Below are 22,178 nucleotides of genomic sequence, written 5' to 3'. Positions count from 1 at the left end.
AAAGCAGGACCAGAATGCCATCACCCCTGTTATTCTGACATAGAGAGGAGGTGCAATGCTGTAGGGGCATGGTATTATCAGTTCATGACACTGCAGTGTTCCCAGTGATCAGTTTGTTACACAAGCTAAGCAATATAGGGCTGTTAGAGATTGGCCACTGTACTTAGAAGCTATTCAGATACACCAGACACTCAGAAGCTGGAAAATTCCTGAAGTCTCCCTATGACAGCTGAGGAAATGGTTCATCACAAGTTAACTTCCATATTATTCTAATGAAAGAATGAAATGCAGCTTACTATGAGTTTGATAATAATTGCAATACCTCTGATTTCCCCCCAGTAACAGACTAAGGACAATGGGTTCAATAGTTCATGAAAGAGGAAGAAAGAGTTTAGAAGGAGTTTGGGAATTAGCTAAGAACATAAGAACATGCCATACTGGGTCAGACCAAGGGTCCATCAAGCCCAGCATCCTGTTTCCAACAGTGGCCAATCCAGGCCATAAGAAGCTGGCAAGTACCCAAAAACTAAGTTTATTCCATGTTACCGTTGCTAGTAATAGCGGTGGTTATTATCTAAGTCAACTTAATTAATAGCAGGTAATGGACTTCTCCTCCAAGAACTTATCCAATCCTTTTTTAAACACAGCTATACTAATTGCACTAACCACATCTTCTGGCAACAAATTCCAGAGTTTAATTGTGCGTGGAGTGAAAAAGAACTTTCTCCGATTAGTTTTAAATGTGCCACATGCTAACTTCATGGAGTGCCCCCTAGTGTTTCTATTATACGAAAGAGTAGAAAACAGATTCACATCTACCTGTTCTAGACCTCTCATGATTTTAAACACCTCTATCATACCCCCCCCTCAGCAGTCTCTTCTCCAAGCTGAAAAGTCCTAACCTCTTTAGTCTTTCTTCATAGGGGAGCTGTTCCATTCCCTTTATCATTTTGGTCACCCTTCTCTGTACCTTCTCCATCGCAATTATATCTTTTTTGAGATGCGGCGACCAGAATTGTACACAGTATTCAAGGTGCGGTCTCACCATGGAGCAATATAAAGGCATTATGACATTTTCCATTTTATTCACCATTCCCTTTCTAATAATTCCCAACATTCTGTTTGCTATTTTGACTGCCGCAGCACACTGAACCGACAATTTCAATGTGTTATCCACTGTGACGCCTAGATCTCTTTCTTGGGTTGTAGCACCTAATATGGAACCTATCATTGTGTAACTATAGCTTGGGTTATTTTTCCCTATATGCATCATCTTGCACTTGTCCACATTAAATTTCATCTGCCATTTTGATGCCCAATTTTCTAGGAAGTACACTTAACTGTCTCACTCTGTTTTTGTGCAGTATCTGCTGTAATGTGTGAACTTAATATAGCTGAGTTTCTCTGGAAGAGTCTGTGTGTTTCATAGTATTGCTTCTCTATACAAGGAATATTCATCAAAGCACTGTAGGAATCTGAAGGCACTGCCCTATTAAACTGGTTTAAAGAGTAAAAGGTAGGAGGGCGGTGACGTCACCGATCAAGATGGCAGCTTGATTCAGAGCTCCAGCGAGCCAACATATAATTCTTAAGTGAATCGATATCCATCACCCCCCAAGTACCGCAAACTTAGCAGAAATCGTTCCCTGAAGGGTTCGCAGTAATGGCAGCGAAAAGAAAAGGCACAGATTTGAGCCAGTATTCCTACAGCAAGAATACAGGGGCTCGGGCCGGCCCAAAGGATGCAGAGGAAGCTGAACCGGTGGATCCCCCTGAGTCGGATGGGGAAAAATCAGCGGAAGAGGAGCTACACCAGCAGCCGCCAATGCCCACGCGGGACGAATTCCGACAGTGGTTTAGCGATATTCGGCGGGATCTTAAGGCTCACAAGAGGGAGATGCTGGACAAATTCGCAGAACTCCGAGAGGAGATGGTGGAGATAGGCCGGAGAGTGGACGACTGTGATCTTCGGCTAGAAGTGCAATCTGACAAACTTGATAAACTACACTCGAAATGTGGAGACCTCGACAAAACCAACACGGATATGATGCTTAAGCTAGAAGATCTTGAAAACCGGAATCGCCGGTGTAATTTGAGAGTTCGTGGGGTTCCCGATACTGAGGCATACCGAGATTGCCATGCGGTCATGCGCCGAATCAGTGCTTTCTTCTTGAGTCAGGCCCCAGGAGGGGGAGACGGCGATAGACGCAGAGCAGATAGAGATCGAGAGGGCACATAGACTTCAGGGTCTGAGGTCGCAGAATCATCCGCGTGATCTCATTGCTTGCTTTCTCAGATTTCCTATCAAAGAGAAAATTCTTATCGCAGCGCGCAAACAACAAACCTGGGAATGGGAAGGGCATTCTATTGCTGTCTATGCAGATCTTTCGCCCGGGACTCTTAAACGCCGGTATGAGTATAAGGAAATAACAGCTGCTCTCAGGCAAGCAAAAGCAAGATATCGCTGGCTTTTTCCAACTGGCCTGGCCATAACTATCGAAGGTGTGACGTCTAGGGTATACACTCCGGGAGATGCAGCGGCCATTTTGACAGCCGCCGGCCTCAGCGTTCAAATGCCGGCATCGACAGCGGCGCGGGAGCGCCCTGCACCTCCGAAATGGCAGCGGGTCGAGCAGGGAGGACGACGCTTGCGGAGGAACCTTGGACACAAAGAGCAATCCGACATGGTCGGGCAGGGCTGAACTAATTGAAGTTCCCTGTGTTTAAACACAGACTGGTTAGCTGTTTTTTCCTTTTTCTTTTTTGACACCGGCTAAACTATCCGAGTACTATCAGGGACTTCAGTTATAATATAAGTGTTGTTCACAGTTTTATATCTGCGTTCGCCTACTGTTGCAGTTTGTATTATTCAAGTTATAAGGGAACAAGATTGGGGGGGGGGTGGGGCCACGGGGTTAAGCGTTTGGCTGCTGGGGTGACTAGGTCTGTGGTTGAGGGGCACACCGGCTCTCCGCACCTTTGCTGGGGGACCATGTTGTTTTGGCACGGGCGAAGGGGGATAGGGGAGGGGTAGGGGGGGGGGGGGGGGGGAAGGGGGGACAGTCACAAAATTGGTATGTTGGTAGGTGGGAGTTTAGCTTGTTTGCAATCTGACATATACATTGCTTTGGCCACTGTTCCTTATGGGAAGCTCGGGAACACCTTAAATCCATAAGGGATGGCGCTTAATATTTTTTCTTTAAATACCAAAGGCCTCAACATCCCACGAAAACGGCAGTTGTTGAAGCAGGACTTACAGAATCATACTGCTGCTATTATCTGCCTGCAGGAAACGCACTTAAAGAGGCGTTACGAGCACCTTCTAGCATGGCCGGATTGGGCTTATAGTTTTTTTACAGCGGCACACAAGCATAGCAAGTACGCGGGAGTGTGTGTACTCTTTAAAAAGGGTCATGACTACATAATCAAACATCATGTGGAAGATCCTGAGAGTCGCTTTCTGCTAGTTAAATTTGAGTATCAGGGGTGTATTATATACATTGGTGAATGTGTATGCCCCAAATTCAGACCAAAAAGTGTTTTATGCTCAACTTGACCAATTACTTTTAAATGAGGGGGAAGGCAATTTGATCTTAGTGGGAGACTTTAATTTAACCCTGAATCCACACGTTGATAACTCTGGGGGAGGCAACTCTGGGACGGGGGTTCATAGAAGGAAGCTCCTTGCGTTTATGAAAAAATGGAATTTGATAGATGTGTGGAGACAAGGACACCCCGAAGTTAAGAACTATACATTTTTTTCAGCCCCTCATCACTCATACTCACGCATTGATTATTTTCTGTTGGATAAAATGTTGCTGGGCCGCGTTTCAGAGACTTGTATTCATGATATTACCTGGTCAGATCATGCCCCCGTAGTGCTAAATTTAAACCGTGCGGAGCAGGCAAGTGGCTTTCGTCCTTGGAAGTTAAATGATACCCTTATTCAGGAAGAGGCGTACTGTATTCAACTTCAAAAGAATATTTCAGATTATTTGGCCTCGAATGAAGGGGAACCTGCTTTATTGTGGGAATGCATGAAAACAGTGGTTCGAGGACAATTAATTGCTAGGGGGGCTTACCATAAGCGCCAACGCCTGCGGGCAAGAGAGACCTTATTAAGTGAAATAGCAACTTTAACAGCACGCCATAAGTTAACCCTGTCCAAGAAAATATATGCTCGTATTGGGGAGCTGCGTAAAGAATTACAGGGTTTGGCAGATGCAGAGATAGCCGCTACTTTGGCTAGGATTACGAAAGAAAAATTTGAATGGGGCAATCGCTCAGGTCGTTTACTAGCTCGCTATCTAAAGCAAAAAATATTGCAATCACAGATAATAGGGGTACAAGACACGAATGGTACTATGCTGACATCCCCCCCTGATATCCGTAGTAGATTCCAGCAATTTTATAGTCTCTTATATTCGGCCAATCCATCTATTTCTCCTGAACAGATACGACAGTATGTTAACAAAGTACCTTTGCCTAAATTGACTGAGGAGGAAAGGTTATACATGGATACGGAGATTACTTCCCCAGAAATCTTGCAGGCCATTAAGGACCTCAAAGCCAATAAGTCCCCAGGACTTGATGGTTTCACCCCACAATATTATAAAAAGATGGCGCCTGTCTTGGTGGCACCCTTAAATGCCTTATTTAACTCTCTGAGGGAGGGGAGTGCATTAAGGCCTGAGGCGAATGTGGCGGGGATCACTATTTTGGGTAAGCCGGGCCGGGATTTAACCCTATGCGGGTCTTATAGACCCATCTCTCTCATCAACCTTGACCTTAAATTGCTGGCAAAAATTTTGGCGTCCCGCTTGAATACCTTTATGGCGCGCCTGATTCATACAGATCAGACCGGGTTTATCCCTGGCCGGATGGCCGCCGATAACACCCGTAAAATAGTGGATTTGTTGTGGTGGGTCAAAGCACAGGCTGTGCCGGCGGTACTTCTCTCGGTCGATGCCGAAAAGGCATTCGACATGGTGCATTGGGCATTTTTGTTCCATGTCTTACGGGAGATGAATTTCGGTCCTCATTTTCTCAACTGGTTGCAACAGTTGTACAATCAGCCAGGGGCCAGGGTGAAGGTGAACGGGACATACTCAGAGATGTTTCCTATTGCGCGGGGAACGAGGCAGGGTTGTCCCCTCTCCCCGTTACTCTTTGCGTTGTTTTTAGAGCCCTTGGCCCTTACTATTAGAGCCACTACCCAGGTTCAAGGTATAACTATTGGGGAACGGGAATATAAAATGTCAATGTTCGCTGACGACATTCTATTTACATTGACCAGCCCCGTTTCCTCGCTGCAGGCGACACTAAGCGTCTTGCAAGACTTTGGGAAAGTTTCTGGCTTCACACTGAACGTGGATAAGTCTGAGTTGTTGAATGTGTCTCTCTCTGCTGCCGAGTTGGCTACTTTAAAATCCTCTTTTTCCTTTAAGTGGGCGAGTCGGTCGATAAAGTATCTAGGGGTTTATATTAGCAAAGATCCTCAAGAACTATTCCAGCTAAATTATCCCCCACTCATGAAAAAAGTTTTTAGTGATTTGGATAGGTGGTCAGCACTATATTTATCTTGGTTTGGTAGAATTTCTTCGGTAAAGATGAATGTCCTCCCCCGATTGGGCTATCTTTTCCAAGCTCTGCCTATTGATATCCCTACGTTCATCATTAAGAGATGGCAGCAGAAAATTTTCTCCTATATTTGGAGGAAACGTCCACCGCGGATAGCGCAGGCAGTTATGCATAGGCCGAAGCTTAGAGGCGGGCTGGGGGTACCTAATCTTAGATGGTATTTTATGGCGGCTCAGTTTCGAGCGATATTAGATTGGAATCGACGCGGGGAACAAAAGCAGTGGGTGACTATCGAGCAAGACATCACAGGGGCCATGCCCTTACCATCCTTGATCTGGCAGCCCAAGCATACCTGGTTACCAACACATAGGTTCCCCCCTACGACAGCTATGACTTTGCAGCTTTGGGAGAAATGGAGAGTGCAATTAATAGGCACTAGGAGATATTTCTATAGTACCTATATTCGTACTAATTTGAAATTCCCCGCGGGTCGTTCACGTGGGTTCATTGACGGGTGGGAGGCCAAGGGTGTTCGGAGCTTTGGCCACCTGTGGGGGGGGGGACAATATACTCGCCTTCCCTCAACTCTCGGATACGTACCATCTTACCCCTCAGGACGTTTTCACATATCTACAGCTCCGACACTTCTTCCAAGCGGAAAACCTTGGATGTGACCTTAAGTTGGGGAAAACCCAAGTGGAACATTGGTGTGATCAAGCGGACACTCTGCGGGGGGCGATATCCCAAATTTATAATTTTCTCAATAAAGATCCTTTAATTAAACCAGCATATATGAAGGCTTGGGAGGTAGATTTGGGTGTAGTACTTTCCGAAGATCAGTGGGATTCTATATTTCTCCACACAAAAAAAAGTTCAGCCTTCTCCAGCCTTGCTGAGAACAGTTATAAAATTCTGCTACGCTGGTACTATACGCCTGAACGTTTACATAAGTTTAATTCCGCTTATGATTCTTGCTGCTGGAAGGGATGTGGTCAAGTGGGCTCATTCTTCCATATGTGGTGGTCTTGCCCTAGAGTTACCATGTTTTGGCATGACATTACTCAACTTATTTCTCAAATTTCGGACCTAACGGTCATTCTCACTCCCAGTGAGGTGTTACTGAATGTCCCTTTTGAGCTGCCACCCCGTCAGCAGAGATTGGTACACCTTATTATACTCGCAGCCCGTAGCGAATTGGCCCTCTATTGGAGATCAGCTCAGATGCCTACTATTGGGAATGTTCGAACTAGGTTGACCCGTTTGGGCAAGACACTCCGAGATATAGCTATGAGTACTACTCGACCTCAAGCTACCCTTCTTATGCTTAGGCCTCTTATGGATTGGTTGCGTCAAGCATCCAGTGATTGAGGCCGTCCATATTACCTTTCTACACTCTGTTCTCACAGTTTTATGTCAGGGAAGTCAGTAGGGGCTATGCCGGTTGTTAGCGGTCTATTATACTCTTATCTGACATAGTAGAGCTTTAATTTTATCCTGTATCACTTTCGCTATGCACCAACCTACCTACTGTAGATTGCGAATAGGGGGGGGGAGGGGGTGGGTGGGAGGGTACCGGGGGGGGGGGGGGTAGCAGACTAATACGAAAAAGGAAAATGTAGTTGGGGTGCGCATTTCGAGGTTATTCGTGGAAACGCTGCATTGTATTGATGGTTTCTTGTTATGTACCGCTCTGTTATTGTTTCTATGTTTACATTATTATATGCTGTACTCTGACTCCATAAATAAAAAATTATAAAAAAAAAAAGAGTAAAAGGTAAATATTTAAAAACTTGCTGAGCGGTCAAGATAATCAGCTAATTTTTGCTAATTATTTTTAGGTGACTATTTAGTTGAACCTAAACAGGCAGGTTTTCAGCCGAATATTTTTGATAAATCTAGCCATTAAAATTTGACTGGCCACATTAAACAAACTTGCAGCTGGCACAGAAAATCAGTACTAACCAGCTAAGTCTTCTCTCATCTGCTTCAATACAAATTGAATGCAGGCCTGACAGTACCTTTATCTCTCCTCTCATTTGTCCACCCCATACAAATTTAATGTTGGCCTACAACCCTTTACAGCCCTCATCTTGCCATCTGGTTAGAAAATATAGGGGAGCAGTTAGCTGCCTCCATCCCACCTTCCAACTACCTACTTTGGGAAAAGAAAATCCCCTTATCTTCCTCATCTCTACTCCAGCAGACTATTTTTATAATAAAAGTCATACTGTTTTCTCTCCCGACCCTCCCTCCAACTCGACTGTCTAAATATTACAAAGAATGTGTCCCTGTAGCAATCTCCGCTCCCTTCTCATTGTCAAAACTTTTAAAAACAAGCCCCTACAGCTATTTCTCCTATCGCCCATCTCCTTCTGTCAAAAATTAAAAAATAATGTACCATCTGCCATTCTCCCTTCTTCACAGTCTTCTTTTGTAGAAACTTACAAAAAAGAAAAAAAAAGAATGTTCCATGCCAAACTACCTTCTCTCCCAGTCTCCTGTCAATAAAACTGTCCTGTGCCAATTTCCCCTTGTCAAAACTTTTAAAAGAAAATGTCACACACCAATCTCCCCTTCCTCCTGGGCTCCCCACTAGGGGGAGGGGGGGGGGGGGGAAAGGCATGCAGGGGGATCCACTGCCTCAGTCAGAGTAAGGGCAGGGGCTGTCCAATAAAGCAGACCTTTTTTGGACAGCAGAGAGGCAGGGGTTCACCAGCAGGGCTTTTTTTGTGTGCTTGTTTTGATTTTAATAGCAATGAGGAGAAGAGATCAACAGAGCATTCTTTGTCAACTTTTTAAAAAAATATATTTTTGACAATTGGACAATTAGAAGGGAGGGAAGGAACAACATCAGGGACTGTTTTTTGTTTTATTAATAGAAATAAGAAACTGTGTGCTGGTTTTCAATGCACAGTTTTAACACTCATTAAAATTATTTTAACACCCAATGCAGTAAACTAATTTTATGCAAATGATTCAGGATTTATAAACAGCACTTTGAAAGGAAAATGTGCGTTTGGCACATATTTTAACTCAGGAAAGGACGGGGGGATGGGGGTGCATTATGGCTGACATAAGAAAGCACTTATCCAGCTAAGCGATGACTGCTGCTATGTAGCAGCAAAACGCAGCTAGATAGCCAGATAAGTACTGACTGCAGTACTTATCCGGTTAAGTGTTCCTCACTTCTTTTTTGTGTTTTTCTTCCATTTTTTGGGGTTTAAAGTGCCAACGCAATAGCACTGGAAACTTAACTCCATTCCTGACCTGGAGTTAAGTTTCCAGTGCTAAGAAAATCCAAGTTGAGCCGAGCCAACGCACTTCTCTGAATCAGGGAGTATTACCTAATGCCCTCATCTGTATGGCATTTCCATGTGAGGGCACTAAGCAGTATTCCTGTTTTAGAAGGAGAAATTACTACTTACCTGGTAATTTCCTTTTTTTTTTTTTTTTTTAAATGAAGACAGGTTAATCCACACCAGTGGGTTATGCACCTCTACCAGATGGAAGAACTTAACCGCCGTATCCTAAAAAATTGGCTTACTGGGAGACCATTTTTAAAGGCCCGTGGGTGAAAGCTGTGGTATATTAAAAGGTTATTACGATCCATAGATTTACGATATACAGTGGTCTCTAATCGATTGTCCTTTTTCAAAATCAAAATGTCCAAAAAAGACACTCGATGTACACTGAAATTCATGGTCAACTTCAGATATGGATCCATGGTGTTTAACCAATTGAAAACCACAGTCAAAGACTCTTCTGTTGAATCCCATAAGAAAAAAAGATAGTCAATATACATGACCCAAAATATCACATGTGAAAAAAATGATGATTTGTAAATAAAATGCTGTTCCAATGCATCCATAACTATGGGGGTCATTTTCAAAGGCTTATCGTGTGCGATAAGCCTCTATCGCACCCTTTTCGCATGCGATAGCATGCTGGGGGTGGCGAGGAGGCGGACTCGGCAGTGTCTTCGCTGGCGGAGATAAGGTTAGTAACGTTATCGTCACCGGTGGCGCTATTGGGTGCAAAGGCCGGCAGCGAAAACACTGCTGTGGTGCGAAGGCTGCCGGCTTTTGCAGGCCCGCCCCCCCCCTTCACCCCCGCCCCCCGTTTTCGCTGGATTCACCATTCTGAGATAGAATGGTGAATCCAGGTCTAAATTGGCTATCGATGGTGCTGCTGATGAGCCTATGGCTATTCCATGGGTTTACAAATAAAAACCCCCATTAAATTGGAATTATTATTTTATTTATTTTTTTAACACTAGTTGGGCTAAAGCCAGTAAAAATTCAGCTGTAATACGATGTGTATATTGCGTAGATGAAAATATATTTGCAAAAGTCTTAAGAGCAGTGCCATGAAACACATTGGTATATAATGAAATGACATCCATGGTAACTAAAATAGTATCAACAGAAAATGATGAAGAACTCTGTAACTTATTTAATACGAGTGGTGTCTTGTATATACAAGTACATTTTCTTGACATATGGTTGTAGAAATGTATCTAAACAAAATGCCAAAGGTTCCAACAAAGACCCATTACTTGAGATGATGGGCCTTAGTAATAAATTTATCAAATTTTTGTGGACCTTAGGAACACCATATAGAATCGGTGTTCTAGGATGGACAACATACAAAAACGGTCGTTCTTTTTTGGTAAGAAATGGGGCACTCTTCCATGATTAATACAGCAATTACAATTTGTAGTTGCAAAGTTGGATCTTCATCAAGAGACTGATAATATTTAGTATCCGATAAATGTGTCAACAATTCATGTGTATTTAAATGATCTTGAACAACAATACAGCCAGCCTTATCAGCTGGTTTAATAACTATTTCACTATTGGCTGCTAGAGTTGGTAAAGCAAGCATAGATTCTGATGTTAAATTAAAGAAACCTTTGGTAGAGGAGGTCCCTTACCGCGTAACTTTACTTCTGCTATGGATGGCATATAACAAAAAAAAAATAGGCTAGTCAGTGGGGTTTTAAGGCTCGGGGCTAATAGGAACTTAGGAAGTCCTCTCCTTTACTGGGCCGAACTGGGAACAAACTGGGGAAACAGGTATTTGCGTTGGCGCATGTAGCTACTAAAATTCTCCCCACTTAAGTGCTTGAGTCGTCAAATCTGCTCTAATGCGCGCATCAATATAAAATCGTGTGCACATGTACACGCGTAGCGCTGATTTTAAAACACATGCGCGTGTGTTATAAAATCACTGCGTCCACATGCACGCGCCGGCAAACACGCGCAGGTCTTACCTTTTATTTCTAAGATTATAAACCTGTGACATATTAATCAGAGTGCTATGGTAATATGAGGTTTATTTATTTATAAATATGGTAATATGAGGTTTATTTATTTATAAATAAATATTTATATTCCATCTATATCGACCAATAAGTGCTAGCCGGATTTCAATATCATAAAACAGACAATTTAAAAAACAATCTTAATTCTAAAGAATATAGCAAACTTAAACACTTGATATACACTTCCATATCCTCATGATTCAAAAGCATGTCTAAACATCTTAAGTTGCCCTGTGATGCTCTATCCAATGTACATTAATCAAATTGTTGCAAGAATTTTAATTAGAAATGTTCATTGTATTAGACTATGGAAATGTATTTCCTGCTATTCTGTTTAATGTAAACCGGTATGATTTACATCGGATGTAAGAATGTCGGTATATAAAAATTAAAAATAAATAAATAAATAAGAATACGAGGTTATCACTTCATAATTCTAATATGCTTAACATGTACACAAACTGGCCTGATCACTCTTTGATTCAATCTTCCATTTCATTTAAAACTGACACAGCTCCCAAAAAATCTCAACCAGTATCCTTTACATATCGACCACCTTTTAAGATAGAACAATTAGATGACCAAATGCAAAAACGCGACCGTGAACAAGCCACTAATTCCTGGCTTGAGATTACTTCTTCAATTGCCGACGATATAAACCCATTACGTACAAAAACTATAAAACATCCAAAACGGCACAATCCCTGGTATAATACTAAGATTCGGAATGCAAAACATGAACTAAGAAAAAAAGAGAAAACATGGAGGAGAAACAAATCGAATAGCTCCCTTGGGGCCTATAGAGCTGATTTAAACTATTTCAAAACATTATTCAAAGAGACAAAGAAAGAATTTTTTTCCAATAAAATACACAAGTTTAACCACAGCCCGAAGGTTTTATTCTCCATTGTACAAAACCTTACGAAGAATTCAATGGAGGATAATGCTTCTCTCCCCGAGGTCATATGTAATGAAATTGCACACTTTTTCAAAGATAAAATACTCTATTTAACCACACAGTTTAATAGAACAGATAGTCAATCAATCAGTATGAATCCCAGGGAAACTACTAAATGGATAGATTTTGAACTTACTTCCCCACTTGAAATAGAATCATTAATAAAACAATTAAACCCAGCATCCCATCCAATAGATAGCATTCCAATTACAACACTGAAATCTATTGCCCACACAATCACCGGTCCTGTGTCAGATATCATCAATCTATCACTCACAGAAGGTCATTTTCCTGATCCACTTAAAACTGCCATAATTAAGCCCATCCTTAAGAAAAGTTATCTTGACTGCACAGTGCTCAATAATTATAGACCGATATCTAATTTATCCTTCCTAGCTAAACTGTTGGAAAAAGTAGTTCAGAAACAATTAACTGAACATCTAGAAAACAACAACATCCTTTACCTATCTCACTTTGGCTTTCGCAAGCACTTCAATACAGAAACCTTCCTACTCGCATTAATGGACACCGTATTGAAAGGGTTTGACAGCAGACAGAACTATATACTGATTCTTCTTGACTTATCAGCAGCTTTTGATACAGTCAATCACTCTATTATGCTTGACAGATTAGCTGATATCGGACTATCAAATACAACTTTACTTTGGTTCACCTCTTATCTTTCTAACCAGCATTTCCAAGTAAAGATTAATAATTCCACCTCAGACAGAATATCCCTTCACAGTAGAGTACCACAAAGATCAGCTCTTTCTGCCACTTTGTTCAGTATCTACATGCTTCCCCTGTCACCTTCTTTCTGGACTTGGATTAACACATTACATCTATGCAGATGGTATACAGATCCTCATTCCAATCCAAAAATCTCTTGAATCCCCCTATAAAATAATAGCTATGTATTTAACTTTCATTAAACAGTTATTGTCTCATATGAAGCTTATGCTAAACATTGAAAAGACGGAAATCATTCTATTAGATAGCAGACCCACACCTGACAAACCACCTTCTCTAAAATTATAAGATCAATCAACTACACTAAACCCTGTTCCTCATGCTCGAGATCTAGGGGTGATCATTGATACCGAACTCAGTCTCAAAAAATACATATCTACTAAAATAAAAGAAGGATATAAAAATTCAAATTTTAAACAATTAAAACCATTACTCAAGCCTTTGGACTTTAGAATGGTACTTCAGCTTTGCAAACACCGACTATTGTAACTCACTCCTACTTGGCTTCTATTGTAACCCACTCCTACTTGGCTTACCTACCTCCACTATATGCCCACTTCAAATTCTAAAGAATACTGGATCTATAATTCTAACAGGAACCAAGAAACATGATCATATAACTCTGATCTTAATTTCACTATATTGGCTACTGGTTAAATATCGAATTGAATACAAAATTGAATGTATCCTACATAAAATTATATTTGGTGAACAAACGGACTGGTTTAACGCCGCCATTCGACTATAAGCCTGTGGCCTGTGTAAATGCCGCCATTCGACTATAAGCCTGTGGCCTGTGGCCTGTGTAAATGCGAGAGAGCGGGCGAATGCCCGCTCTCTCGCATTTACACAGGCCACTCTCCTGTGCACGCGATTCTGTATTTAAATGAGGCCCGGCGATCCAAAAGGAGGCGCGTCCCTAGCGCCTCCTTTTGGACCGGAGCGGTGGCTGTCAGCGGGTTTGACAGCCGACGCTCAATTTTGCCAGCGTCGGTTCTCGAGCCCGCTGACAGCCACGGGCTCGGAAACCGGACGCCGGCAAAATTGAGTGTCCGGTTTTTGACCCGACAGCCGCGGGCAGACTTCAAATTTTTTTTTCTTTTTACTTGTTTTACCCTTCGGGACCTCCGACTTAATATCGCCATGATATTAAGTCAGGGGGTGCACAGAAAAGCAGTTTTTACTGCTTTTCTGTGCACTTTCCCGGTGCCCGAAGAAATTAGCGCCTACCTTTGGGTAGGCACTAATTTCTGAAAGCAAAATGTGCGGCTTGGCTGCACATTTTGTTTTCTGAAGCGCGCGGGAATACCTAATAGGGCCATCAACATGCATTTGCATGTTGCGGGCGCTATTAGGTTCGGGGGATTGGACATGCGTTTTCGGCCCCATACTAACGCTAGCGCGTCGAAAACGCGCGTCCAATGACGGGTTAACAGTGCACTCTGTCGGAGCACACTGTACTGTATAGGCCCAAAAGGTCTCTTAAGTATTCCCTCTGTGCATGCAGCCCATCTCAGCCAAGTAAGAGACCGTGCTGTGTCATTAGCATGTCCCAAAATATGGAACTCCCTCCCAATAGCAACGCGGCTTCAACCAGACCTAAAATCATTTAGAAAGGAGGTAAAGACTTGGCTATTTAAAAAGGCCTATCAGGATCCAATTTAAGTCTCTCTCAGGCTTCATTAAGAACCCTTATGTTACTGACAATTCTTCTAATTTAATGTTATAACATAGTTAAAATTTCATCTGTGAGAATGTTATTAGTTATTTGGTCACTTCTTTGTGATGATATTATATAATTTTTTAATGCTACCTGCATTTTGTCTCGTTTGATTTTAGTACTGTTATTTTATATATACACTGTGTTTGCTATTCTTTTAGCACTTATTGTTTGTAGCTTATTATCATATAAACCGTAGTGATGGTCTTCGAATGACTGTATACAAAAGCTATTAAATGAATAAATAAATAAATAGGTGTCACTTACAGCCCCGAAGCCTGGTATATCGATAGTGTAATCAGATTGCTGTCTCAACCAGTCCAGCAGGCTTTTGTTTGGAGCAGCCTTCTCTGCCACTATAGATGATGTGGTTACTGGCTGTGGGGATGAGGTAGCCATACTCAGCACATCCAGATGGGTGGTGCTCTGGAGAGGCTTGTTCAGATCCTCTCGAAGATCCTGAGGAGAATCCATAAGGATAAGATCGCCATTAAACTCAGTTTAATAACTTATTTAATTTATTTATTGTCATATTCCCAAAATAAAGCTACAAAGGTTAATGTGATGTAATGAGAGAAACGAGTTCAATTCTAAGTAAGTTCTTGTTGGTTAACATTTTAAGTGCACAATTCAGCCTCTTCAATTCAGCAACAAGATATGCACAATGCTGTTTATATTCTCTCCTGTGTGAGCCTCCATTAGGGAGCTGTCATGCATTGCCTCTCTCCCCTTACTACTTTCCATATGGTCCTCATCAGGGAGGCATCAAGAATGACAAAATTAGTGAATCTTTCTTCATAATGAACTAAAAACACTAAGGGGGAATCTATTAAGCACTCAGAAAAGGACAGTTTTTCAAATTAATTTTAAATGCTATGCACCAGGTTCCACTCAAACTAGCAGAATTATCCCGGTAGCACTCTACAACAAGTGAACTCAGAACTTTTAAGGAAAATTGCTCGTAATGCCACAGGATGCTTGTGATCCTGTGCTGCTCACATGCTATACTTATGCACAGCCAGGTAAAGGACTTTATTTTTAAACATTCCACCTTCTGGGCTTATCCTGGTTGTCCCCTTAATCCCTTTGCTTCTGTTTAACAGCTGAAGAAACCCAGCTACAGTAAGGAGAAGTTTTAATTCATTTATGCACTGGGTTACCACTTTTCTAATATGTCTCTTTATTCATGAGCAAAACAGACCATTCAGCAACTTGTGACTTCTCATATAAATTGTCTTACCCTTGAAAAAAAATACACCAGCTGCTTGATATTTCTTCATACAAACAGATTCAGATAGGTCAAAGGTCATGGCCTCTGCAACTTTATGGATGCAAAAAAAATACCATAACATACCTGAACTGGAGTCTGCAGAGTCCTCTCCTTCAGGAACATAAGGTCCATTCCTTCCACATTTTTCCTTCTCCCCCTCCTCCTCCTCATGGCAGCATCATCCCTTCGCAGGTTTCCATTCACAATCTGCCCAGTCACAGGGTGGATTAAACCTGCTTGCAAGATCCCAGACAGGTCCATACCCAGGGAGCCTTGAAGAGCACTGACAGACCCTAGCTTGGGTGTGCTTGTGCTGAGCGAAAAAGGAGGGGTAGAACGTGAGGAGAGGTCTGCAGCTCTGGAAAGGTCCATGGCAGATTCCCGCCAGCCATTCAGGACCATGGGAGGCCTTCCATGGGACACAGCTGGCTGTTCCAGGCTCCTGTTCTTGGTAGTTCCGCTGTCACTCTCAAACTCATATGGCCTCCTATGTTTTCTTTCATCCTTGGGAAATGCAGGGGACAGGAAGGTATCCTAAGGGCAGCAAAAACAATATCATGTAATTCAGGACAAAAGCACTAATGATATAGTGAAACCTACCTTTAAAACCACATGCAGATTAACTTGCCTGATTCTTGAATCTATTGCTTATTTGGTCCTATTTATAATTCTCCTTTTGTTTTAATCCCAATATATTTTAGGTTTTGGGTTTTTTTTTTATTATGGTTCCACTGCTTGCTTTAAAAATCTCCTTCCTGAAACCAGAGTTTAGCTATTTATACTGAAGGCATCCTTCAAAGAAATCTAGCCAAATCAAAATAGATTAACATGCCTGTCTGTAAATTGATCCCCTGAGACCACTAGAAGTATGTGCGCTCTTCCACAGGGCATGTACATTTAGTTGAACTGCAAGGAGGTGGGCAAGGGAGCATGTTTGGCTTGGGGAAGGCAAACCACATGCATCCAGGATATTTTAAAAAGCAAGCGTGCTATTTCACCCCTCCTCGGCCACCTTAAAAATAGCAGGAGCAAATATCTGGGAGCTTTTAGTACCAGAGTAACTTCTCTTTGAAAATTAGTGTAAAGTATGCAAGTTAACAGCACCCTCATACTTTGCAACTACATGGGATATTTGATAATTGCCCTTCTATTTCAGAGCATATACATCAGTGTAATTCCTGCATGAGTTTCTCATAATGGTGAAGGCGAGTACGTGGAACATGCTTTAAAAAATTAATAAATATTTCCTAAGCAATTACATCAAAATCATGGAAACACATAACACGATGGCAGATAAAGGCCATAAGGCCCATCTAGTCTGTCCATTTCCCTTTCCTATTGCAATGCAGCAGATCTTATTTCCAGGGCTTAATTTGTAGACGGAAAGGAAGTGGCACTGTGGAGAGGGTGATAAGGGTGGGACCAGAGCTAGGTTTGACCTGTTCAAAGGGGGCAGGACCAGGGCTAGGGTGTGAACTCTCTCACATCCTCCCCACAAATCAAAGCCACGTGGCTTCCCTCGTCTCAGGGTAAGCAGCTCCAAAAGGAGGCGATCCGGGCTGGTCCCGGAGCGACGTAGGTAACGTGGGCTCGAGCGTCGGCAAGGTAGCGAGGCGGGGGTGGGGCTGGGGGAGAGGCGGGAGCCAATGGTGTGCTGCAAATTCAAACGCGGCACGGCCATTGGTTGCTAGGTTAGATAGCCTAGGGTTGTGCAGGGGTGAAGGGGCAGTTGGGAATTTGGCAGCGGAGCAAGCAGCGGGTTTTTGCTTCCCTCCCTCCCTCCCTCCCTTAAGATTGTTATGTTTCAAGTTGTGAGTGTATTTTGTGCATGTCGCAGTTGTGGCGGAAAACCCGAGCCATATGTTGTATTGTATTGTTTGTAATTGTGAAGGACATTTTGGAGGGGGGGGGGGGAGGAATGCTCGTGTAGCTTGGGGCTGCTACACGGGAAGGCCTAAAGAGCAAGGGGGGGGGGGGCGATGCTCAGGCCGCAAGCTTACCCTCGCTGGTGACGTGGCGGGGTAAGTGGGGGGGGGGGTCAAACGCTAGCTTGCCATCGGGCCGCAGTGGCAAGTGAAGATTGGCAAGCTGCGGAAGAGGGGGAGGAGGGGATGTTATTTGGAGTTATGTTAAGATTGCGGCTCGGGTTAGGTTTAATAAACTGTGGCCTCTTGTTATTGCCATATAGTTGTCCTGTTGTATTATTTGGGGGAGGGAAGAGAGAAGCTGACAGCTGCCTGAACGATTGTCTCGAGTCCCCATGTTACACTCTTTGTTCTCTGCTTCCTCCAGAGGCTGGGCGGTCATAAATAATCCATGTAACTACTGGCTCTGTTCTGTTTCCTTGGGTGAGCCAGAACCGATACTCACTGCCGGCTCTGTTCCGCTTTTTGAGTCCCAGAAAAGAAGGTGGCAGAACCCCGTTCTGGATTGTTCTGCCAGAAATTAAGCCCTTGGAAATGGACACAAAAAAAGTGGTTGAATTAGTATAAGTTTGAAAGTTGTGAGCACTAGTGCCATTCATCAAGACCAGAGTTGAAGCCTTGACAATTGGCATTATTGCTCACAACTTTCAAACTTGTGCTAATTCAAACCTTTTTGTGTTTACTCTTTGCTCTGCAGTGTCTGGTTCAATATCACCCTTTTCCCTTCTCTTCCCTGCAATACAGGAAGAGACTTGGGGGGGAACACGAGAGGAGGGGCTGGATTAGGGAGCAGAATAGCTGTTCTCTTCTTTGTGTGCTTCAGGCTCAGCCCCTCGCCTTCTCTTCCCTGCAGGCTGCCTGGAGGGGAAGGGCTGGAGCAGAACACCCCTGCTGCTCTGCCTCTTAAGTCTCAAAAGAAGTGCTGGAACTGTGTTCCACCCCGTTTTACCACAAACTAAGCCCTGCCTATTTCTCTGTCTTTATCCTTGCTTCCCTACAGCTAAGGATCCTTCGGGGCTGAGCATACTGTATAACCCGCAGTTGGACGCAGGTTGTATAGGCACTACCTAATCCCTTTATGCACTACCTAATCCCCTTATGTGTTGTGGAGGCGCTAATCCCCTGCAATAAGGAGATTAGCACCTCCACAACGGGCATGAAACTAATAGCGCTCATCACATGCAAATGCACATCCACGGGTTAGGAAAATGGACGCTGATAAATTCAGCATCCATTTTCCGAACCTGACTGCCGGCACTGTAAGGAGTGAATAAATCAATATGAAAGTGTCGGGCACTTAATATTAATTTATTTACTCCTTTACTTATTGTCCATTGGTCCTTTTCACTGACATTTATCAGTGAAAGGACCAATCCCCTTTCAAGACAGCTTTCTGAAAGATGATTGGCCCTTTCACTGATTTGTGACAGTGAACGGACCAATCGACAATTGTTTTCAGTTCACATTTGAAACTCTTTCTTTCTGTTACAGACAAAGATTCTGAAAGAATGTTCCACAGCTTGGGGCCTGCTATTGAAAACATTAGGTCTCTTATTTGTGCCAGGTGTGTTTTCCATGTTGTGGGCACCTTTAGAAATCCTTTGTTTTGTGATCTTAGAAGAGGTCTCTGTGGTGTGTGTGGTTGAAGTGTCACTCCAGTTAAGCACTGGTTAATGTTGTTGATGATATTAAAGATTAGAGTTAATACTTTATAATGAATTCTGTATTGTGCAGGAAGCCAGTGCAGTGCCATCAGCGAGGGGGTGATGTTGTTACATTTCCTTGTCCCTAGTAATGGTTTGGCAGAGGCATTTTGTAATAATTGAAGTGGTTTTAATAGTCCTGAGGATAAGTCTAATAATAGTGAGTTGCAGTAGTCTAAGTTTGAGAATATTAGTGTTTGTTGAACAGTGTGGAAGTCTGTTAGTAATGGTTTCAGCTGATGTAGTATTCTTAACTTGGAGCATCCTGTTTTAATTAATTTGCTTATATGCTTTTTCATATTTAGGTTCTCATCAAGCTGTATTCCTAGGTCCTGTACTTGATCTGAGGAAGTAATATTAAAGATTCCTAAGTCTAGGGATGGCGGTTTGATTATCATTAAATTTCTCTGTAGCCACTCAATTAGAATAGAAAATTTCACTTAACAGATGTTAATGCCTGACTATGAATACTACCTATATAACCAATCATTATTTGTTTGTTGATTTAGAGCTATGAATGTCACTTTTGTAAACCGTTGTGATCTATACATGGAATGGCGTTTATAAAAGGTCTAAATAAATAAATTTGATATAGTGTCTATATCATTTAGGTAGCTCTCGTCTAGATGGCTTTTATTTTGTCTATACAGTATACTTCTGGAGATGAATCCGCTAGTACAATGCTCTAGATGAGGTTTGAAGAATGATCAATAGGGGCAGCAGCTTTTTCTGCTTCGTATGTACTCAATATCCCTCTGAATCTTGACACTGTCGCACTGTTTGGCAATCTGAAGATAATTCGATATAATCACCTAAGATCCTTTTCCTATTTGTTGCAAATTAGTGCTTCACCCACTCATTTACACCTCTTTTGGGATTCATTAAATCTTAATTGTCAAAATCTTGAACATTCACACTCAAGTTCTCTTTGTTCACTCATTTTTCCTTCCATTTGGCATTACCAGCCAGTTGCAGATCTTAATATCACCTGTATACAGATAGAAACTTCTTTCTAGACCCTTTGCAATATTACCTGCATCAGATACTGTGACCCACTGAGAACTAGATCTAAAACAGCACAAATAACAGGTGGGTTTTCAGTTCCTCTTTCAAAGTATGAACGGTAAAACTAAATGGATATTTTTCTACTTTTTGGGGTACTCAAAATTGCTCTTTGCAAGAGCAGTTTTCGAAACTGTGCATTTTGATGAAAAGTCCACAATGAAAATGCAGATAAAAATATGTGCAGCATGGTACAGAGTGTGTGAATTTTTACCAGAACAGGGTGGGTAATTTTCAAAAGCCCTGAGTAAAAAGGACTTGTTGAAAATTGCCCTCCACATTTGGTATGAGTGTACCGTGACCCCAGCAACCCAGAGGTGTTTGGGGGATGCCAGGTGAGGTAGAAAAGTTAGGGTTGGGGTGGTGGGAAATGGAGGATGAGAAGATGCCTAGAGGTAGGGTTATTTGGACGCACCACAGTGGAGGTGGGGGGTTAGCTATTGGTCCCATAGATCAAAAAACTTTTCAACTATCTTGCAGAGGTTTGGGAGGGAGGGGGATTGAGTGCAAGACCCAACATTACTGTCACTGAGGTGGAGTATTGAGCTGGTAGGCCTACTAGCTTTTTTTGTTGTTGTTGCCAACATATTCCTGGATATCTTAAACCTGACTCGGAGGCCTGTCCCGGCTTAGCTGAATAACTTATTTGACTGTTAGCCAGACAGGTTATTTAGCCAACTGAACTCTGCTCCAGAATGCCTCCTATTTATCCGGATACATTTTATCTGGCTAATAACTTAGTTGGATAAAATGTATATGTTCAAAGGAGCCTGATATTCAAATCTCAAAATTTACCCAGATAAACTCCTTTGAATATCAACTGCCTTTTGTTTATGCTTATAGGGCCTGATTTTAAAAAGCATTTACTCGATTAAAACCCAGTTTTATGCGACTAAATAAACTTTACTCAAATGGGCTTTTGAAAATTGCTACAATATATGCCATTGAATTGTCTGTAAGTGCACTTCACTCGAGTAAATGGCTTTTGAAATTGTTATGACAGTAGGTCACATTTATGTGCGTAACTCCTTTGAAAATTAACCCCTTGTTGTTCAGTCTACTTTCCCTGCTTCTTTCAGTCTTTCCAGATATTTTTCCTGACTTCTTTCTGAGATTCTTTTTCAATGCTTTTTTTCTTTTTTAGCAACCTTTAGTCTCAGAGAGAAAAATATTGTGGGAGTCACAAAGCCGTTATAATTTTCTCTGCCGTTTTGTGATTCCTGTAATATTCTCCCCCATAGAATGTGCGATGGCAGCCCTGGGACTGTGGGGCTGCCATCACATAAAGGGGCCATGTCAGAACCTCCTCCATCCTCAAAGGTCCAGCTGGCCCACCCAGTTATTCTGGTTTCCACTGCTAAGCATATAACTTAGCTGCCAGCCATATAAGATATACCATTTCTAGGATATCACTCTTAGTCAGTTTTTGCTGTCTTCCTCTCTGGGTTTCTACCATCTTGGATAGATACTTAATCCAACACTCAGGAGCCCTTTACCCTATGTCATCACCAAGTTTTGTCATATAAATTATCAAAACTAGTGAGAATATTGCCCCAACATCTGGCTGCCTAGGTCACAGGACTTTATTGGATGACACCTGGCCACCATCAACCTATTAGCATCCACCCAGGTAATTTCTAAGAAGTTTTAGCAAGCTGGTACCAACTTGGCTTCCCCATGGCCTGCAGTGTGTCCCTTGTTTTCTGCTTATCACTTCTTCCCTTGACTTTTCTTTCAAGGGAGTGAAGGGTGGGATGATTGCAATGCTACAACCTCACATCCCTTTTTATAATACTGACCTCTACATCTGTCCCAAGCATGCTTGAATTCCATCACAGTACTGGCTTGTACCACCTACACTGGTACATTATTCCAGGCATCTACCAT

The 22,178-nt window shown here is 42.4% G+C and overlaps 1 protein-coding gene across 4 annotated transcripts in view; it reads right to left on the bottom strand.

Annotated features, from left to right (window-relative positions):
* The window catches only part of CHD6 (chromodomain helicase DNA binding protein 6), a 586,770-nt gene that overhangs the window by 74,745 nt on the left and 489,847 nt on the right, over positions 1 to 22,178 (bottom strand). For all 4 annotated transcript variants that reach the window (XM_029614845.1, XM_029614844.1, XM_029614846.1 and 1 more), the window contains 2 exons: positions 15,686 to 16,135; positions 14,599 to 14,790 (listed from right to left, as the gene is read on the bottom strand). In XM_029614845.1, coding sequence (XP_029470705.1) covers positions 14,599 to 14,790; positions 15,686 to 16,135 — 642 coding nt within the window. The remainder of the gene's footprint in view (positions 1 to 14,598; positions 14,791 to 15,685; positions 16,136 to 22,178) is intronic.

This window comes from Rhinatrema bivittatum, chromosome 8 (assembly GCF_901001135.1).
Source record: "Rhinatrema bivittatum chromosome 8, aRhiBiv1.1, whole genome shotgun sequence".
NCBI classification, from domain to species: Eukaryota; Metazoa; Chordata; class Amphibia; order Gymnophiona; family Rhinatrematidae; genus Rhinatrema; species Rhinatrema bivittatum.
The sequence above is the reverse complement of the archived record's forward strand: the minus strand, read 5'-3'. Positions and strand labels throughout refer to the sequence as shown.